The 21,546-nt window shown below is 37.4% G+C and overlaps 1 protein-coding gene across 2 annotated transcripts in view; it reads left to right on the forward strand.

Annotated features, from left to right (window-relative positions):
• The window catches only part of abcc3 (ATP-binding cassette, sub-family C (CFTR/MRP), member 3), an 88,422-nt gene that overhangs the window by 6,133 nt on the left and 60,743 nt on the right, over positions 1–21,546 (forward strand). For both annotated transcript variants that reach the window (XM_084433520.1, XM_084433519.1), the window contains exon 2: positions 18,544–18,717. In XM_084433520.1, coding sequence (XP_084289646.1) covers positions 18,544–18,717 — 174 coding nt within the window. The remainder of the gene's footprint in view (positions 1–18,543; positions 18,718–21,546) is intronic.

Genomic DNA, 21,546 nt, shown 5'->3' on the forward strand with positions numbered 1-21,546 from the left:
TGCAGTGTAACAGCGTCATTGATTTCATAACGAGTTTTGGCAAGTGTCCAGATAAACTCGCGCTGTGTGATTGACAGCTTGGGCGACTGGAAAGGGATTGTTCTTTGATCGCTATCTGTATATTAATCACAGTTTAAGTAAGATTATTTTCATCCTACTAAGAGAAACGACGTGAAGTTGATCGTTTAGTCACTGGCTTGATTTACTGATGCATAAACAGTATTGAATGACTTTGAGAGAAAGATTATCTGTCTGAACTTGAACAATTACACATCAGACATTCACATAACCCACTGGTTCTTCAGAGGGCTCGGATGAAGGAACTAAAAAAATACTTTTGTGTTCATTTGTACATAATACTTAATATTAAACTAATATTAAGGTTAAAAAACCTCATAAAGTGAAATTTTCATGCAATGGGATTATGAGACCTATAAGTACCGAGTAATATTAAGCATCTACATGTACTTACTATAGGGTTAGGGTAGGGTTAGGGTTTGGTTGGGGGTTAGTTGCATGTAATTATGCATAATTTATAGTAGGGCTGCACAATTTGGGGAAAATGTCATATTGCGATATTGCGATTGCGATATAATAAACAAATGGTTTCCTGAGTCAACTTGCTTGGTTCTCAAGGAAACTGCACACACAGATTAGTGTAGAAATGTGTAGCCTATTTCTCAACTCAAACTAGCAACAGCAGCTAATGATTGATGACACCTAGAATGATCAATAAGCCATTGACACACAAAATTTTAAACATTAATTATAGCCATCCAACATCACAGTGATTCCGTCATTGCAAGTGAAAGCTATCTTTTTTTCTTTTTTTTTTTTGATCATTTATTAGGCTTCAAAAAATATAACAACTTTTAATTTAGCTAAACTTCAAACAATTCTCACATAAACCCATAAATAAAATAAACCCTCACATATCATATTTACCTGTGCCCTTCCTATCTAACATGTAGGACGTATACATCAATTGAATAAAGTTATCAAACAGTCTGTGCTGCATTAATTATAAATTATATATAGACTAATCCTTATTAAAGTTACAAAAGTTTTTTAGTCAAGAACAGTCAGTGTTTTTCTCTGTTCCCTTTGTTCTTTGATTAACTTTAACGACAGAAGGCGCGTTTCCATTACAGATTTGCGACAAAATGTCGACAAAAAACTATTGCGAAATGACGGCGTTTCCACAGGGGGGCAGGGTTTCATAAAATATTGAAGCTTCCCCGGGCGCCGCCATTAATTAGCGGACCATCACCTGCTGTCAGCATTCCATTGACTCCCATTCATTTTGGCGTCACTTTGCCGGCGAATAACTTTACATCTGAGGCATTTAAAGACTCCATTTGTCCATTATTTATTTCTAAAGAAACACGAAAATGTATAAAAGGCTCCATTACCTTGTATCTTACGTTATGGCCCTGTTGATGCAGTTTTTGTAAAAATAGGCTAACGATTGCGTCATAACCACGCGACTCTCTGTCGCACAGTAGAGAAATTACCGTACGGACAGGAGGAGAAGCTCGTGGGCTATCGGGGGGACGTAGAGGCAAAGTGACAAAGTAATTAATCAGAATACTTAGCAAAAGTTGCTCCTGCTCCAAGCTTATGGACAGCTCCTGCTCACACTCTCCGTCTCTGCAAGTTTCGGAAGGGAATGATTCAGATTTCTCTCGGCACAGCTACTATAAGACAGACGGGTTGCTCACGTCACATCTACGTCGTCAAGCTCAGTTTGAGTCTGCGCAGTACGCTCAGCCATCAGGAAGTGAGAGCTTCTAATTGACTTCACTTTTCTCCTTTGAAACCTATGGGGTCGCTGTGTCCAGTTTATATAGCCTACTGTCTATGCGTTTCCATTAGCTGATGTTATGCGACTAAAACTTCATTTTTTCCTCTTGCGATAAGTAAAATCATTCCAAAAATCATGGCAACGGACGTTGGTAGGTTTATATATAGCCTATCACAGCCACATACCGCACTAGACATTATTATTATTAATGGAAGGAAACGTAGGCGTGTTATCCAAGCATTAATGGTAAGGAACGACCCTTATTATACTTGTGAGCGGCACATTTCTGGGTGTTTCTCCCTCAGATCTGCTTCGAGGTCTTGATTGTGGCATTTATTTGAGGTTTAGAATCCATTATTCCTGCAATTATTTTGTCTTATAAGAATTTAATAAAGAACTCTGTCTCGTATTCTGTCCAAACACACCGCCTCGTCTACGTCAGGTGACTGTAAATGCGCAAAAACTGTTTCCATTGCAGTTTTGTGAAATATTTCTTTTTCGAATTGCCTGGAAAAAAAAACCTCATGCGAGCGGAAAAACTTTTTTGCGATAAATGGGTAATTTTTTTGCGAAAATTATGTGTTTCCATTAAGCGTATTTTCAATTCGCAATTTCAATTTGCGCAATTTGAAGGGTAATGGAAACGCAGCAACAGATAATTAGTGGCTCCTGTGTAGCCTACTGTCCCTTTAAGACCAGCCGCTGTCGCGCATGAATAAGAGCGGGATCATGTAACACTAGCCAAAAATGAACAGATGCTGCGTTAATTGCGTTAACAGACCTAATTTGTTTATTTCATATAAAATCGCAGCATTTTGCGTCATATAATCGCATAGGCTTGCGATATGATTAATCGTGCAGCACTAATTTATAGTTATTATGGTAAGTACATGTAACAGTAACAAGGACACTGTAAAATAAAGTGTTACCGCTCGCTCATGGTTAGTTCATGTTAGTAAATACATTAACTAATGTTAACTTGAACCTTATGAGTGTGATCAGTAAAACTACTATGTAGCAAAATGACTTTTGATTGAGAATGTGCTGATTTGTTGCCAGTCGATATAAACTGATCATTTCACGTGCAACTGAAATCACGTGAGCAAAAACGCAATAAAGCCTTAAAGTGCTGCGTGATTAATGATGCGCTTTTAAAGAAATGTGCCAATTATTGACCTTGTGTTGTTGCATTTCCCATTACCAATGGGAAAATCTCTGTCTCTAAATATATCTTTTGGGTTTCAGTTCTTCATTAAGACGGTGTGAATTCCCCTCGCGAGGCTTCGCTCGTCGCATGCAGTGTCTTATGATAACTTGGGAAGGAAATATAGTGCTCGAACACTGTGTGTTTGGAAAGCAAAAGCTGGTCCTTGTGTCACACTTCCTGTTGAAGTCGGCTTGGTTTGCTAGTCATTGTGTAAATCTGAATGCGTGTTTGGATTGCTGAGTTTGGTGTTACGCCTACTGAGAATTCAAATGATACAGATCATATTTACACAGCTCACTGTACATGATAGTATCTGTCTAATTATGCATTTGTGTGCATGAATATGACCAATAATACAGCTAATGATTGCATCAGTGCTGCACTACAGATCTCATGATAATATCTTTATCCTCTGGTGCTCTCATGTCATTTTTGACCGAACATTTTTAGTTTTTTTTTTTTTTTTCTCATCGGAATGATACGGAACTTGGTAACGGTTTTGGCACTTGTGATGTGAACACACAAAAATAAAATCATGGACATGATTCATAAAGGTTAAATGGTCCTGAAAACAATAGTCACACTTGAGCTCCTCACAGTCAGAAATGAGCGCATTGGAAATGAATAAAGATTAATCTCCTCTAGTGGAAGCGTTTGGTACTGCAGCCGAACAACATCTCACTGAAAGATCATTTTTTGAGATATCAACCTCACATTTTGAACACAGCTTTGATTTTCTCACAATTAAGAGTAAAACATGTTTTTGAAAATATATATTTCATATAAAAATTGGAAATAGTATTTTTGCACATTTTCCATAACAATAAACGTAAAATTCTGTAACTTTTTTAAAGTTCACTTTTTAAAACTTTTATCACTTCAGCAATAATCTGCCAAGCGTCGTCTTTAAAAGAAATCAAAGCATTCAACATTGACAACAGTGTAAGTTAGAAATGTAATTTTCAGGTCTATGCTCAAAAAGTGAATAAATGGATTATAAATACAGCGTAAATATAATTTAGTACCATATAATCCCCTTAAAATAGAAAATATTAAATAAAAAAACATTATCAAACCATTTCATTGAAAAAAATAAATAAAATTTGGGCATTTTTGACCGACACGTGAAGAGCACCAGAGGTTAATATCTGTGGGCGAACCAAACATTAGTGGTGAACCAATATGGGTTTTTGATGTATAATAATGCTGATCTATGTCAGATGCATGCATGCACATATATATGGATCTATATCTGTTGCTATGTCTGGTGTTACTGTACAGCTGCCAGCATGAAGCACGATAATTATTAACCATACTTTTTCTCTTACTGTGGTTTGAGGTTTTTGAGAACACTGTATGCATTGTGAGATTGCAACCGCCTTTCCACAGAAGCCTATATAAAGGGTGTTGATTGTGTGACAAAAGCAACTTGTGATAAGCACCATGTCCAGAAGTGGCTTTACAGTCAATCTCAATGTACAGGACAAGCTTTCTAAGATCTGGGAATGTAGGGCAAGTACCTGGAGAACCGGAGGAACATAAGGATATTAAAGAGGTCACATTCCACATTGTTCTAGCATTAATCCTTTGCTTGAAGTCCACTTTTTTGTACCATAAACGTTCATTTTGTGATTAAGTTTTACATGAACACTTCAAATCATCACATTAGAGTGATTTCTGAAGGATCATGTGACACTGAAGACTGGAGTAATGATGCTGAACATTCAGCTTTGAAGAGTTTTGGTCACTAAGTCACTAACTAAATAATATGTACACTGTATAAAAATTGATATGACCAATAAGTTGACAACATATGTTTTTACATTATCTCATCAAAATAAGTTAAATAAGATTACATTTTTTCAAAGATGAATGTAGTTTAATGAATAGTAAAATTCCATCAAATTTAATTGAATAATCCTTATGTAATTGAATTGGATAATTGATTAAGGATTGTTCAATTTATTCAATTTAATAACGTAAGGATTATTCAATTCAATTTGATGGAATTTTACTATTTATTAAATTGCGTAAATCTTAAAAAAGATTTTTTGAGTGTAGCCGAGTTGATTATACTGAAAATTATCTTTTAGGTTTTTTTTTTAATAACCTTTGCTGTTCATCAAATTGCTATAGCATCAAATTACATTTGTTTTGTATATACATATACATTAGTTATCAAACAAAAGTTGTTAATATAATCAGAAAATCCAAACTTTTGACCAGCAGTGGAAATGAAATCAGTTTTCAAGCCATTTTCAAACTCCTCAAAATTGAAGTGTTTGTAAAGTGAATCTATTAGTCCTTTTAATAGTTGACCCTTTTCCACAGTAATTAACATTACAAATTTAGCAAAAATGTTTACATATATTTTATTGTATTAAATGTACTATAATGTATTAATGTATATAGTTGCATGAAATCATTGTAAACTTGAGCGTTTCTCAACGGCTGAGGGAGTGACGGCACATTTGACATCTTTCTACCTCCTTTTTCCTTCCTTCCTTTTTTCCTCTTTTGGAAAGTCATTGGAATTTTTTCTTTAGCAAATAAGCAAAAAAGAACAGGAATTAAGCTTTCCTGTAGCTCAAACAGGAGAGCGCAGGAAAAGCAAGAACTGATAAGAATGTAAATGTGTACCTTGAAATGCAATGCAACTATCTAACTAGACGCGATGTGAAAAGATTCCAGCTAATTTGTCTGTCCACACTAGATGCGACGCGACTGCGAATCAATCAAAACCCACAGCCAATCAGAACAGCGTGTGGGCGGAGTCTCGCGGCGAGTGCGCGGCACCAGAGAGTAATCTTGGCGGCACTCGCAAGAAATTGGATAAGTCGCTACATAATCAAATTCACAAATAGTACACCATTTAAACATTATTCAGATACATAGGCTGAGATACTAAACCAATCTTTGTCAAAGAATACACTTGTTTGTTCACAGTTTGAACGTTCTTGTTTCCATTTGTTTAATTTCAAGATCTGAGGTGAATTATCCATTGTTGCTTTTACAGCTACAAAGCTGGAGCACTAAATGATATTCAAAGTCACATTACACGCTTTTAACATTAAATAAAGCACATAGACAGCACCTGAGATTATCATCGCCACACTTTGTGTTTGTTGTTCCAGCGCGACGTCGCAGAAAAATAGAAACCGTTTCTAAAATAGACGCGTGTCGCCGTCGCTGGTTAGGACAAACACTCTCATTAACGTGCAAGTCAAGTCATCTTCATTTATATAGCGCTTTTAACAATATAGGTTGTTTCAAAGCAGCTTTACAGAGATAAGCGTATCATTTAAGATAACAGAGATTGTTTTGGCTTTATAGCGGTTCTGTAATAAAGTTATTTTCCAGACAAAGTTAGGGAATGTAGTAGGGTCATGGAAAACAACCTTTTATCGCGCGTCGCGTTTACGACGCTTTGGATAAAAGCGTTTGCCAAATGCATAAATGTAAATGTAAAGAATGCAAAAAAAAAAAAATTTGTTGTATCTTCCGTTCACCACTATAGAAGTTTCCGATGACTGGAAATGTGAAACGGTTGCAGACTGTGATGTTAGTGTGTGTTTTCTCTGTCTCTCGGCCTGTGTGTTGTGTGTGTGTGTGTGTGTGGGAAGACTCAGTGGGAAGAGTTTGTGTTTCTCAGCTGGTGTTTTTCAAACAAAGTGTCCGTAGACGGAAAACATAGAGCTGTCGCTGCTGAGACTTGTGTTTTACATCTATAACTGATTTCTATCTATAACGTATTTTCTATATGAATAACTGATTTAATTTCCACTGCTGGTCAAAAGTTTGGATTTTCTAATGATATTAACAACTTTTGTCCGTATAGACTTGTGCTTAATTTATACAACAAATGTAATAGCAAAAAAAGATTCTTGGTTTAAAATATATGTTTTTTCTTTGGTTTAAAAGATTCATAATATAAAATAAAAAAAACGTTGCTGCCTTAAATTTTTAAGTACAATCAACTTGGCTATCATACCATCTATATCAGTCCTAAAAACACACAAAGCGTCATTAAAGGTGAACTAAGTAACTTTTTTACCTTAACTGAACAGCTTCGGAGTCATTGGAATGGTTATATTACTTATTTCGGGTTGAATGGTGGTCGTTTCGCACCCCCCTGGTGCCCGTGAGCGGAAAATCCGCACTTGCAACTTTGAGCCGGCGGGCCGCCGCGTCAGGAAATATCGCGTGATATCAGGTCTCGCGATGTAAACAATAATTGCTTTACGGCCAAAAGAAATCTGCTAAAATGCTGTCATTATTGCGCTCCCTCACGCTGTCCGAACCCGAATGAAGAAGACGTTTTAAAGAATGTCCCATCTGCTTTGATGTCGTTGATCTACTAGCCTCTGGTGTCTGAGAATAGCCAACGAGTTTTTACAACAGTGTTGTCAAATATCTATTCCGAAGCTGTGGGGGGAGCTCTAGAGAGAAACCTGCGAGCAAAAAGCGAGAATACAGCGAAGAAATCCCGAAACTACTGAGCCCCACTTTAACATCACCTGTAATGGAAGAATACATGCGTGCAAAATCATAGAGACAAACATTAACAATAGAGGTGATTCTGCTTATATGCAACAAGGACAAAAATAATAATTTTGCGTGTAAAAGAATTGAATAGTTCCTCACTGTGCCACTTTTGCCGTGAATTACACCATCGCCACATACTAGAGAATTATTCCTGCACCGTTCGGCCGTTTTCCTCCTCTTGCGCTGCAGATTAAACCAAGAAACATAATAAGCGTGATAATCTGCAACAATAAAGTGGAGCTTTAGCACTATTCGCACTGGATTAGTATTATCTGTGGACCTCGTGTGATTTAGTAATGACCCCCCCACACATCTGAATCTCGTGTGGCACGTTCGCACGGGATCAGCGAAGCCTGTGATTTTACTCGGATTTACTGAGTTATCTCCCGGATGTGATGTCAATAGGCTATTGCTTGAAAATGCCTTGTCGTTATTATAGGTCTAGCTGTATGATAACATAACCAGAAGAATGTTCCTCACCGCATGCTGTGATACATGTCATCCATCTCATTCTAATCATTCGTTTTGTTTTTCTGTTTCTGCAAATTGTATAGTTGTATCGTAGGGTGTATAGCGATATGACCCAGCACCCAAAATAGTATCAAAACACTCCAACGCAGCAAAAGATGGATGAAAAAGCGCATAGGAAACAAAAACCTTGAAAAAATGATATACGACCCACTAGAAAAATGCATCTCTATAGCACGCATTGTGTTTATCGTGCAATTTATACGCGAAAATGAGTTTTTACGTGCATTTGATACGCACTTTATTGCGTGTAATACACGCGCACCCCTTACACCACTAATCCTAACCAAACGTATAATACACACGTACCCCACACTACTACTAAACCTACTTTAGAAGTGGAAACTCTATGGGAGCACTCAGGGGATCAAACAACGCTCAGCGGCTGCAAAAGTCTGCATCCCCTGGTTAAAGTTTTCGATTTTTGAGATGAAACAAAGATAAACCATGTCTGAACATCTGAGGTTTATTTGAGGACGGATGTGTGTGTTTTACATGAGCTCTATGATTAGCTCACGGGGGGTGAATACTTATGCAGACAGCTTATTTTATTTTCTCTGAAATGTGTCACTTTAGTTTCCAGTGCAAAAGTTCTAAAATGATTTATCTTTGTTTCATTATTTACATCGCAAAAATCTGGTTTTTAAATCCACTCTATACTATTTTAGAAAATAAAATTTCCATCTTTCTACCTCAATACTTCATGTTTAATTGATTGTGTTACTTGCCATTTCTTTGTTATTACTTGAGAAATTTCGCACTTTCTCAGTTAAAATTGTTTTTCACAACAACATAAACTATTTCTCTGTATTCCCAGGTTTAAATGCCATTTTAATGTTGTTTTTAAAACGCATTATTCTTCATCAAAGCTTCGTCTCGAGGCATTAGATCTTACAAACTTAAGGATTTATAATATTTGTACTTTTATATGATAAACTGTAAATAGTACATATCCAGTGTTATTGACAGAAGTGCTTCTTTATCTCTCGGTTGAGCGGTTCAGATCAGATCTTCGCCTATAATATTTACAAGAATTCCTCACAACTGCTCAGTGTTTCACTCAATTTATCCAAACATTATGAATCATATGCAGTCATAGTAAAATTCCTTGTCTGGAAGCCAGAATTCGGCCATATTTGGTGTTCCTTCCTGACATGACGAGGATTGTTTTGGTAATTCTGGATATTTATTGGACCCCATTAGCGTGAAGTGAGGTGTTTCCTTCGAGATAAAAGCTTTTGTGTTTGTTTCTACAGCTCTTTCTGTGTTTAATGTGAGAAATGCACGTTATCTCTCATCTGTCTCCGCGCCTGTTACTGTCCAGACTGTTAAACAGTTTAATGGTGAGGGTGTGTTTGGAGTTTCATTACAAAGACAGAAAGTGTGTGCCTTTAGTTCACTGCTTGTTTTCTAACAAAGATAAGGTTTTCAATTATTGAAGTTTTTTCCTACATGTTTTAAGCGTATATCTCATTACACACAAGAAAACAGACAAACAACGTGAAACTTAATATTTTGCAACTTTGCTTCTCGATTCAAGGAACTAGATTTTACTTCAAAGTAAAGATTCTATTTAGATTTTACTAGTTTAACTTAAAGACAAAAATAATTTTAAAGCAACATTTTTCTTGTGCACTCTCGAAATCACCATATACACTATATAATCTGTGAATATAAATATTCATGAAACGTTTTTTTTTATGTCTTCTAGCGTTATTTACTTAAAAAGGACTAAACGAACCAGCGAACAAGGAACGTTCTGGCAAGATTCTCTCAAAAGTTATGAACTAACAACATAATGTTATTTATAAAAATAAAAATAAATATTTGGATGCTCATCTAACGTTTTTAAATGCTACTTGTTTCGGAATGTTCATTCAAAAGTAACATTTTCATGATCTTTGCCAAATGGAATGTTCCATTAATGTTCACATAACCAAGAAAAACGTTTTGAACGTTCAGGGAACATTAAGAAATAACGTGCTGCTATAGTTCACCAAAAATGCATGCAGAAAACATCATCAGTATTCAGTCGTGAAGCGTGACAATATGCATATCTAATATGTTGTCGACATAATGCATGCAATAGGATAAGCGTGAGTCCAGAGGCTCAGAAACGGTAAACTCTGAAAGAATGCTCCGCGTCTGGTTTGTAGGTGTGCCTTAATGCTGTTAGCATATTTGCCTGACGGAGATGAATACAGGCACACAAAGCAAACACTGCCTGTGATCTGAAGAGCTTGAGGAAGTTACCGCAGCCCATCTGGCGCAGGCCTTCATGAAGGTGTGGCTTAAACCAACGGGTCTGAACACGTGCAAACACACTCCATATCTGTGCTTTCCTTCAACGAGAGGAAAACCGTGCATGCTTGTGATCCTCAGAGTCGAAACAAGTATCTTCTTTATTTCCAGGTTCAAATTCCACTTCAGTGTTTTCTCAGACATTTGATGCATTAGATTTGTACTTTAAAAAAAAAAAATGAAACGTAATCTTTTGCAACTTTGCTTCTTGTTTGAAGGGAATGGAAGCTTGTTTCCGCCACAGAATAAAAAAATTTAAAAAAGGTAATTGCGTCTTTTTATCTCAAAAAGGCAGAATTGCGAGAAAAAAGGCAGAATTGCGACTTTATATCTTGCAATTCAGAGAAATAAAGTCGCAGTTGTCTTTTAAAATGTTTTATTCTGTGTTGGAAACAAACTTCCATTCAAGGGACTAGATTTTACATGATTGTAAAGATTTTAGTACTTTTACTTGAAGACAAAAATAATGTTGAAGCAATATTTTTGTGGTCTCAAAATACCACTTTATAATCTGTGTATATAAATCATGTTTTTATTTACTTAAAAAGTACTAAACAGCGCAGTATACATCAGTGGATCTGGGTTTGCTCTATAGACTGCAAACACACACACACACACGTTCAGACGGACGGCAGCTGTGTTTATCTTAGCGAGGGGAGAGAGTGTGTGATCGCCTTTCAGTTTGTTAAAAAGCACCTTTTTTTGGTCAAGTTTTTTGACATCTTTCATGTTTTGCAGACACACCGAGTTCTAATTTCATAGAAAAACTTTGCTCATATACAGAATGAACCCCAAAAGCTGTAATCCAAACCCCATATTTCGTTTACATGTATTTCAAACAAAACTTTCGATCAGCACCGGACAACTAAGAAGACTCGCGCAACTTTCCATTCATGCCGACTTTAAAAAGTGTTAGTAAAAATGCTCAGAGTGAAAATTGATTGTGAATTATGAAAAGATGCGAACTGATTGTTATGTGGAAAGACAAGAGTGAGTCTGCTGTGCTGATTCCAGTACTGAGGGACGTGGATGAAGAAAAGGACAGACATGAGATGGAATAAAATACGTTGAAGCTATTATAAAGTGCTGTGCATGGAATAACGTGCATGAAATATGTCAACATGAGTGATGATGAATGAAATGCATGTGATTTGAAGGCCTTGATCCGCCTAAGAACCAGTGAACCAAAGACAGTCTCAAAAACACGCTTTGAAATCGCTGGTGTTTCTGACGTCACAAACTACCTTGTAACCAATCAGATCAACGTGTGATCGTCAACCAGTGGATCTCTGAGCTGAGTGAGTGAGTGGAGGCGGGGCTCATTTGCATATTCATAGAACCACGCATACTAAATGAGGCAAGGGTGTCGAGTTACACTCAAGATATTTTAAGGCACTTTTTGTTCAAGGAAAAAACATTTAAATGTGTCATTTTGGTGATCAAAGATGAGTTTTATGGGAAAAAATGATTGAGTACAGGGACTTTAAATGTTTGTTTTTTAAATTCATAGTTGTACGAACGTTAAGGGTCTCATTCACTAATAATTGCGTGGATTATTTCGTATTTGTGCACACAGGAGAACTTCTCATGAAAATCTCCCCATAATTCATGCACACAAATTTTTCTTACTTTTTCACTGTATATGATGAAATAGCCTATATTTAAGATGAAATCGAATTAAATTGATTATTTATTAATTTTATTATATAGCTCATTTCTATTTGTCAGGTTTTTGTCTTTAAAGGGATACTTCACCTCTGGAAAGATGAATGTGTATTTAAAATAGGTCATTTATGTAGAAGAAATGTGAAATTATTTTTGAATTTGGAGCTTTCTAGACTAAGAAAAGCAAGACATTTTTTTTTTTGGCTTATGTGGATGAAAGACAACAACTCCCAGAATGCACTTGCTTCGCTGCCCTAGGAGGCCACTCCCAAGCCACGCCTACCGGTAAGAGAGCGCAGTTGAAAACAACAAAGCTAGGCTACTAGCGAGTCTCCGTGACGAGTTTGCCCTGGATTTCGAGAGCCCAAAATGTCGGGGATTCGGCTTTTGCGTTCTACAGTCGGCATTCATTATGTTTACTGTGGCGAGCAGGACGAGACTGAGGGCCGTGGGAGAACGGTGGTGTGATTACTGAGACGCACCGGTCTCGTATCTCTCACGGAGGAGCGGGAATTTTCTTAGCAATGTTAAAACGCACATCAACCGATCACTTGTTTAGCTTTCATGTAAACACTACATTCAGATTCACCAATCGGAATGAATTCAGTTAGACTGAAACAAAAGGTGTGCATGTAAACAATGAATGGCGACTGCAGAAAGCAAAAGCCGAATCCCGGACATTTTGGACGATCTCGACGGCCGGACATGTCCGGGAAAAAGAGGATGGTAACCCCTACTACTCAGCTTTCTCCTACTACTCAGTTTTCTCCACAGAACAAGAGCCTGTTAACTTAGCTTCCAAAGAAAGACGGCTGAACTATGTGTACATTCTGTGAGTGAGATCCCACCCTCTATGGGCGGGTTGAGAACATGCGGGACAGCTCCTCCTACTGGCTGTAGTCTTTAGCCTCTGGCCAGGAAATCCTCAGATGACGCAATATGACGATTTTTGCGTCATCGGAGGATTTTTTTCACATAAAAAATATATAAATCTCTTGTTTCAGGGGGATATGAGGGTGGAAAGCATGGTAATTCGAAAATACTACAGGTTTTCTACTAATACAAAGCTTAATGCTAAATCCTGAAGTATCCCTTTAAAACGCTCTTGTGTGTAGGACTAATTTCTTGTGTATCTCATCCCAAGCCTCCGTTGCTAATTCCAAAACGTAATTTTAGAGCTAGTGAAGGAGGATTGAGTCACTGATGGCAGTTGTTAATGCAATTATTAATGCAGTTATTAATGAGAGAGAGAGAGAGAGAGAGAGTTTGTGTCTCTCAACAGTGTTCGGCATCAGCGTCTCTAATAGTGAAACTGTAAGTTGATCTGCTTAAACAACAACACCGTTATTTCCTCGCTAGTGAGAAATGTCATGTAGCTTTCAAGTTGTTAAACTATTTTACTGATAAAATCATCAGAGCAGCGCTGATAACACGTTTCTGTGTGAGTGTGTGTCTGTACTGTGTGTGTGTGTGTGTGTGTGTGTGTGTGTGTTTGAGCGGGAGAAAGAGAGTTTGTGCTTTCCGTACATAATAAAACATGATTTTGTGGCGAAAAAAAAAACCCATGGAAATAATTAGTCATTTTTATCCTATTGTTTACTATATTTATTTGCTTGGTCAGTGTGGGTTTTGGTTCGTCTGAAATAACTGAAATCATTTGGCGTAGTGATATGGAGCTGTAATGCGGTCGAAAACCTGCCGGAACTACTTTAGCCGTGAGTTTCCCTGAATATAACCGACTGAAAACCCACTATAATAAAGAAAGTCTTGGCTATTTCTCTTCTGAATGAACATGAAAACACAAAGAGCTAGGATGGATGTTTATCATAACCTCGAATTTAAGTTAGATTGCCAATTAGTTATTGGTCAATTATATAATAGTTTAGCAATACATTTGATTGTTTTATTTACCTCTTTATATTTTACCCGTTCATATGTCGCTCAGAGGTCCTCACGCCGCGGGTCTCACGATCACAAGCTCGCCAGCCTCAGTCACTAAACAGAGGTTATTGCTATATACCTGAGATCGGTCGCTTTCACTCTAACACAATCAAAGATACTCTGGTATAGCCCTCGTGATTGCATACACTTGAAATTAAAGTAATGTTTACTTCAGTAGAGGTATGGCCACTATTACAGATGTAAGTCGACCAACTTTACTTGTCTTATAATAGCTTTGGATTGGCCATGCCGTGGTTTCCCACGTACACTTATCTGAAGTAACATTAAATTAAAACAGAGGTAAGACACACCGAAATTCACTTCTTGTCTTTGCAAAACCAAGTACACTTGAATCAGCGCCAAATATTAGTCGTCACTAATCTGACGCAAAACTTGCGGTAACATACGAATCTGTTTAATCTACTCGGGAAAACAGTGTCAGAGTCAGTCGGAATAAAATCAAATGTAACAATTTGTTATGTCAGGTAAATGTATCATGCCAATTTCATAATCAATTCAAAGATAATAAATACAAAACATCAAATGCCCTGGAATAAAGAGAGTTTATAAATACATGATGCGGAGTGCCTGCATACACTCCACATCACGGGCTAATTTGAGTTACAAATCGCCACGAGCCTCTTCAGCGTCTCCCTAAATACTCAGACCAAGGCAGAAACCTCTTTTCAGATGTAAACATGAGTTCACAGTGGGAATTTGCATTAATCACCGTCTCAGACTTACTGGGGACAGAGGTTGATCTACATGGGGTCACACCCACAGCTGTTAACCAGATATCTCTAAACTCTCCACACCTCATTAGCTTTCTGTTTTACTTCTGTGCGAATGAGACCTTTGTACCAGTCGCACTGAGACATTTCAAATGAAACCAAACACATGTATAACACTGTATGATAATAGTTCATATTAAACCATATAGATGTTTGGGTGAATTCAGGCAGGGATGGGTGAAAGGAATGATGTGTAAATTGGGAGGTGATCAACTCACGTGTGATCGTGTCTCGAATGGGGATGGTAATATAGCAAGAGAGTTCAAATGTTAATTTCCTTTGTTTTCTCAGAGAGTAGCTCTCTCTTCCAGTTCTTCCAGTTCCTCCAGTCTTACAGATGCCAAGATTTTCTGTAACAATGCCTTACATTTCAGTCTGTTACTCTTATCGTATGGGTTTAGAAGACTCGCAATATACTCGTGTGGATCACTTTTATGATGTTTTTGCATATTTATTCTCTTTTCATTGCCCAGATCTGGCCCATGCATTGAATCCACACGTACCGGATCTGGGCCGGATCCGGGCCGACACTATGTTGCTGTCTGGGTGTTTTATTGCATGCTAAATTAATTAAAAAGTCTTTATAATGTCTCCTTTTGTTTACTAGTCAGTTGATCACTTTTTTGATTATTTTTGTCTTGACAATCTGACCTAACATTAAGCAGCTAAATCTCAGCCAACACACTTGTGTCTCTATTAGAAACAGACTCGTTTTAAAGGACCTTAACACAGTCTCAGCTGCATCTGTCTTTGTCATTCTGCTGGTTTGAGTCGTTCACCTTGAGTTTAAAGACTCGGCTCTGACCGAAGCGTACAGAAATGCACAGATTTGATCTTATAACCACGTCTGCGTGGGCACAGCGAAAGGTGTCTTCCCTTCAAACCGCAAACCTCATCCTCTGAGACTCCGACTGACGTCTCGTGGGGTTTCAGCCCGACATGCATCTCTGAGAAGAAGAACAAGTCCTGGCTCTGTTTGCTGTCGATAAGAGAACACGGCTCTTCTCTAGAGACGCAACTCTTTTATAGAGACGTTTCCACGGCCGAGCCACTGAGGAATATTGTTTGTTCAAGTCTCATTAATCAAAGCATTATCAAATATATATTTATTGTGGTGTCAATTAATCGCGTCTAAAATAAAAGTTTGTCTTTACATAATATATGTGTGTGTAGCTGTGTACTATGTATAATTATTTAGTATATACTGTATAAATACACACACACATGCATGTATTTATTTGAGAAATATTTCCATGCATATACTGTATATATATTTATATATAATATTATTTATATTATATATAAATAACACATTTTTATTAAATATATACATGCATGTGTGTGTATACAAAATAATTATACACATATATTAGGGTGAATTGCCCTAATGTGGGACATTTTTTGCACTTCAGACTTCTGTGACATATTGCGATGTGTAACCAAAACATTAAATCCACACCCAATACCATTTAAAAAAAAAACAGGATGTATCCTAATCAAATCAAAAGAGAAAATTCAGATAACCCATTCATAAGATAAATTATAGACATATAAGTGCTCTTATTGCAAGTCGTCTGAGAAAATCTGCAGCTTCCTAATGTGGGACAGAACGTGTCCCCAATGTGGGACACTGAAAAATCTATGATAAAAGACCAAAAATCACATTGATACATGTAGAATAGTAAAATCTTTTATTTTAGATTCACTGGAGAGTAGATTTAGGGACATTCCATGCCCTGGCCAACAGTCTCAGCTGAGGGACCCCACCATCCTCAACAATCTGCCTATACTCCTCCATGGCTCTTTTCATCCTGTCCTGCCTCCACTGATTCAGTTTCTTTCTCTTATCCTTTCCCTGTTTCTGCCTCTCTTTCTGCATCTGACAATCTGTCCCTGTCTTTCTCACCTTTGCCATTGTGATCTAAAATACATTTCATTGAATTAATCAGATGCATAAAATAAAGTGGAATGGCTACTGCATTTTTAAATTCAGAGCTATTTTTCATTTTAAGTCAACTATACCTTTTACACATACATGACACACACAGAGAGAGAGAGAGAGAGAGAGAGAGACACGTATGTAGGGATGCACACGCACACATACACACAAAAAAAAGAGCCTTCAAACCGCCCTCCAAGAGTAAAAAATTCACATGACTGTAAAAATCTGCATTAACAGTATTGTAATATTGCATTAAAATACTAAAACCATGTAAATGACCATGTTTGTCCCACAAACCATGCCCCACCACACATTTCTGACTCATTGAAGTACTGTCCCACATTAGGCTGATCATGCTGTCCCGGATTTGGAAATCACATTTCCTAATGTGGGACACTAAGAAATTTGATAAAAATATAAAATATATAGTTTATACACACAAAGTTAGACTATTTTTTGATGGACAAACATTTCATAAGCATATTAGGCTAAAAAGTAGCAGGATTGCATTGTTTAAAATGTATTTAACTCCTTAATATCAAACTTGTTAAAACTCTATGTCAATGTCCTTCGGATGGTCTTCACACAAGGTGCCTCCTGTTTGATGATTGCTCCACCCTCAAATATGATTGGGCATTTGATAGGTCATGTGATTTTGATCACATGACACCACAGCTTTGTCTAACCCATAGTTTCACTGTCATTCATGTAATTATGGGGGACCTACAAACACTAGACCTTAGGTGTCCCACTAGGCAGTGTCCCACATTAGGGCAATTCACCCTATGTAAACACAGACTTTTATTTTGGATGCGATTAGTCGTTGCACAGCCCTAAATTAATTCAAATGAAAAATGAAATAAAACATAATTAGATAAATAAATAAAGACCCCTTTAAGGTTCCATACAGAACATTTTATTCAGGAGCGCAGCAGGATCACATGTGGAACACGCCGTATTTTGTTCCATCTCTGAAGAATCTGGAATCTGTTTGTGCTGCATATGGAATCATGTTGTTTAAAGGGTTAGTTCACCCAAAAAGGATAATTACCCCATGATTTACTCTCCCTCAAGTCATCCTAGGTGTATATGACATTCTTCTTTCAGACGAACACAATCTGAGTTATATCAAAAAATGTCCTGGCTCTTCCAAGCTTTATAATGGCAGTGAATGGCTGTTTCTGTTTTGAAGTCCATAAAGTGCATCTATCCATCATAAAAGTGCATCTATCCATCATAAAAGTGCATCTGTCCATCATAAAAGTGCATCTATCCATCATAAAAGTGCATCTATCCATCATAAAAGTGCATCTGTCCATCATAAAAGTGCATCTATCCATCATAAAAGTGCATCTATTCATCATAAAAGTGCATCTGTCCATCATAAAAGTGCATCTATCCATCATAAAAGTGCATCTATTCATCATAAAAGTGCATCTGTCCATCATAAAAGTGCATCTGTCCATCATAAAAGTGCATCTATCCATCATAAAAGTGCATCTATTCATCATAAAAGTGCATCTGTCCATCATAAAAGTGCATCTATTCATCATAAAAGTGCATCTGTCCATCATAAAAGTGCATCTATCCATCATAAAAGTGCATCTATCCATCATAAGTGCATCTGTCCATCATAAAAGTGCATCTGTCCATCATAAGTGCATCTGTCCATCATAAAAGTGCATCTATCCGTCATAAAAGTGCATCTATCCATCCTAGGCTAATTTTCATTTTTGGGTGAACTCTCCCTTTAAGAAGCGTAAATCTGTTTTGATGTTCCTGATTTTAAGCATGCTGTTTGCTTCTGCTCCCTCAACAGCCCAATCTCACGCTGCACTCGGCCCGTCCCGATCTCCCAGAATGCTTCCAGCTGACGGTCCTGCCCTGGGCTCCCTGCATCTACCTGTGGGTCACCTCACCTTTCTACATCCTCTACCTCAAGAGGAACAGCAGGGGATACATCATGATGTCTGTATTAAACAGAATCAAAACGGTAAGAGATCTCCACATCTCCCTTGTATGTATTGCGAATGTCCCCATTAACGTAATGCAAACAAACATTATTTCTAGTGGTGCAACGGATCACAAAATTCAGTTCGGATCATTTACGGTTTTTGAGCCACGGATCGGATCAGCAAAAAATACAAATAAAATATATATTTTTTAATATATATATATATATATAGGGGGGGGGGGGGGGGGGGGTAACTTTGCTTTTCATTTATTACTTAAAGGAGCTGTATGTAAGAAATGTATTTCAATTAATCATAAAATGGCCCTGATATGTCACTAGACATTAAGAAATCATGTTCATTTCAAATACTTATATCACTGACAACAGTAGGCCGGCCAGGATATTGTCATTTAAAAAGTGAAGTTGCAGCCCTCAACTGATGTTGATGTTGTCATGTTGTGTTTTGGCCTGAAGCCACCCTCCACCTATCTACCAATCATGAAGTCAGTAGTGTTTCGGCATCCGGGTTGCCAGCTCAGCTCTAGTTACCACAGCTGCAGCTACAAACGTTAGTGCTGGATCCTGCAGCCTATCTGGCAACCTCGAGTCAGGGGGGAGGGGGAGGGGATACACCGCTCTACAGTCATTTGAAAGTGATTACATACGGCTCCTTTAAAGTTCACTTGAAGTTCTTCGATATGATACCACATCAAAAACTACTAGCCTAACCGATAAAGTTCAAACATTATTAAAGCCATGTGAACAGTCAGTAATAAAACAAAAATTGCAAGTAGAGATGAATACTAAATAACAAAGTTACAAAGTCTACTAGAAAGTAGAATTCAGGTAAAGAAATGAATAATTAAGCCTAAATGTTAAATCACACTATTTGTTCTCTGTTGAAATTAAAAATGCTTTCATCTTTGTTATTAATGCTGTATTTAGTTGTTTTATTAACATTAATGACACAGACAACAGTAGGAATATTAGGCTGATGTCACTTTAAGACCGAATAAACTGACAAACATCCGGTTTCTTTCTCAACTGTTCACTAATGACATAACCGAGAGAATACTTACCGAGACGGGGTTTGAGACGGGTGTTTTGAAAAATGTTGTGTTTATGTGTCCGTTCAAGGGCAAGGAAACTCGAAAGAGAAATCAACTGGCGCTCTCTCTCTCTCTCTCTCTCTCTCTCTCTCTCTGCGAGTGTGTGAGGCAGTGCGCACAGATAACACGCGAGTCCCGATTTTCGCCTCTTCTTCCACGTTTAAAATTGTTTGAACGTGTAAATTGGCAAGAGAAAACACGTCCAGATTATGAACTTTCACTGTATGATGGTTAAATGTAGCAGTTAATCCGCGAATCCCATGCGTGCCGAACCGTGTGGAGCCTACCCGTGCAGGTCACGATCAACTGAGACCCGTTGCACCGCTAAATATTTCTGAATAACGTCCGGTTTTTTAAACGATTTAAAAATGTTTTTCTCTTGGTTATGCGAACATTCCATTTTGCAAACATTATGAGAATGTTACTTTTGAATGTTCTCTGAACAATCCGAAACAAGTAGTAACATTTAAAAAGCGTTAGATGAACATCCGACTAAAACGTATCAGAAAACCCCGGCCGTTCCATGACCGATGTATAAATCATGTTTGTTTGTTTTTTGCGCTAACGTTGTGAGGACAGGACGTTATTAAAGACCAGGGGTCTCGTCACACAAAACCGGCCCAGAATGAGCCGTACGCCACTTCACACGCATAAGTTCACATAAGTTCACACTTCACACGCAGGAGCTGTGATTTATAAACACACACTTGACGGGAGAGTGTGTAAGTACATCTGTGAGTAACTCTGATCATGCGTATGAATATTCTGGAGACACCGATGTTGATCTGAGGGACTGACGGCTGATGAAGGAAAACCACTTTAATATTCATTATGAGTCCTAATCATAAATACAGTGATGTTCACAATAAAAGAATGATTTAAACTGTGTTTTACATCTGATATATATATTTAGATTAAATATGCCGTTCACATTAGTGGAGTTAAGCACTTAAATTACATAAATCATCACAGAGAAGATACATTTTTTTAACAATATTCTAATAAATAGAAATATTAGTAGTGTATGAGCTGCGTTCGAGCACTTTTCCTGAGGCATGCTGTGTGTTCATGTTCGCTCAGCGCATGATAATAGCAGAACTCGTGGACTGAGGAAATATTTACACGCAAATAATGATCAATAATGAACACAATCGGTTTCCATTAAAAGTATAAAGCAATTAAAAATACTATTTGTCCAGTGGAAAAGATTGAGAAAAACTTTCTCTGAAATGTATTTTATACTTTTTGATTTATTTATTCGAAAACAAGGCGGGGATCGGCTACTAAGTGATTTTTCGCGATGTAATGTGACGCATATCCATATCTCATATTTTCCTAATATCTTGTACCGTTAAACATTGGATCACGTGCCTGAAAATGCATATGCAAATGATATGCAGATGAGGATATGCACAGTGAACGAGGCGTTGTAAGCTCATATATGGTTATTTTGGGGAGGAGACGCATGTTCATGTTCACAATCTTCCTCTGACTGGGTTTATAAAGGGGATGTTGCTCAGGTTCTGGCGTACGCTCGCTTTTATAAGTCTGAATAGACGTACGCCATTTTGGGCTTTCAGGCGCACGTACACTTTTAGTGAGGATCCTACACACAGTTTTATAAATGAGAGCCCTGATAAGAACATTTCCTTGCCTGAACGTTAGCTAAAGAATGTTTCCTGTTAGCTGATATATGATATGTTTGTGGCTTCACTTCTCTGTTACTGTTTGTAATGATTCATTATATTTTTGTGTGCAG

This window comes from Rutilus rutilus, assembly GCF_951802725.1.
Source record: "Rutilus rutilus genome assembly, chromosome: 16".
In the NCBI taxonomy this organism is placed as follows: domain Eukaryota; kingdom Metazoa; phylum Chordata; class Actinopteri; order Cypriniformes; family Leuciscidae; genus Rutilus; species Rutilus rutilus.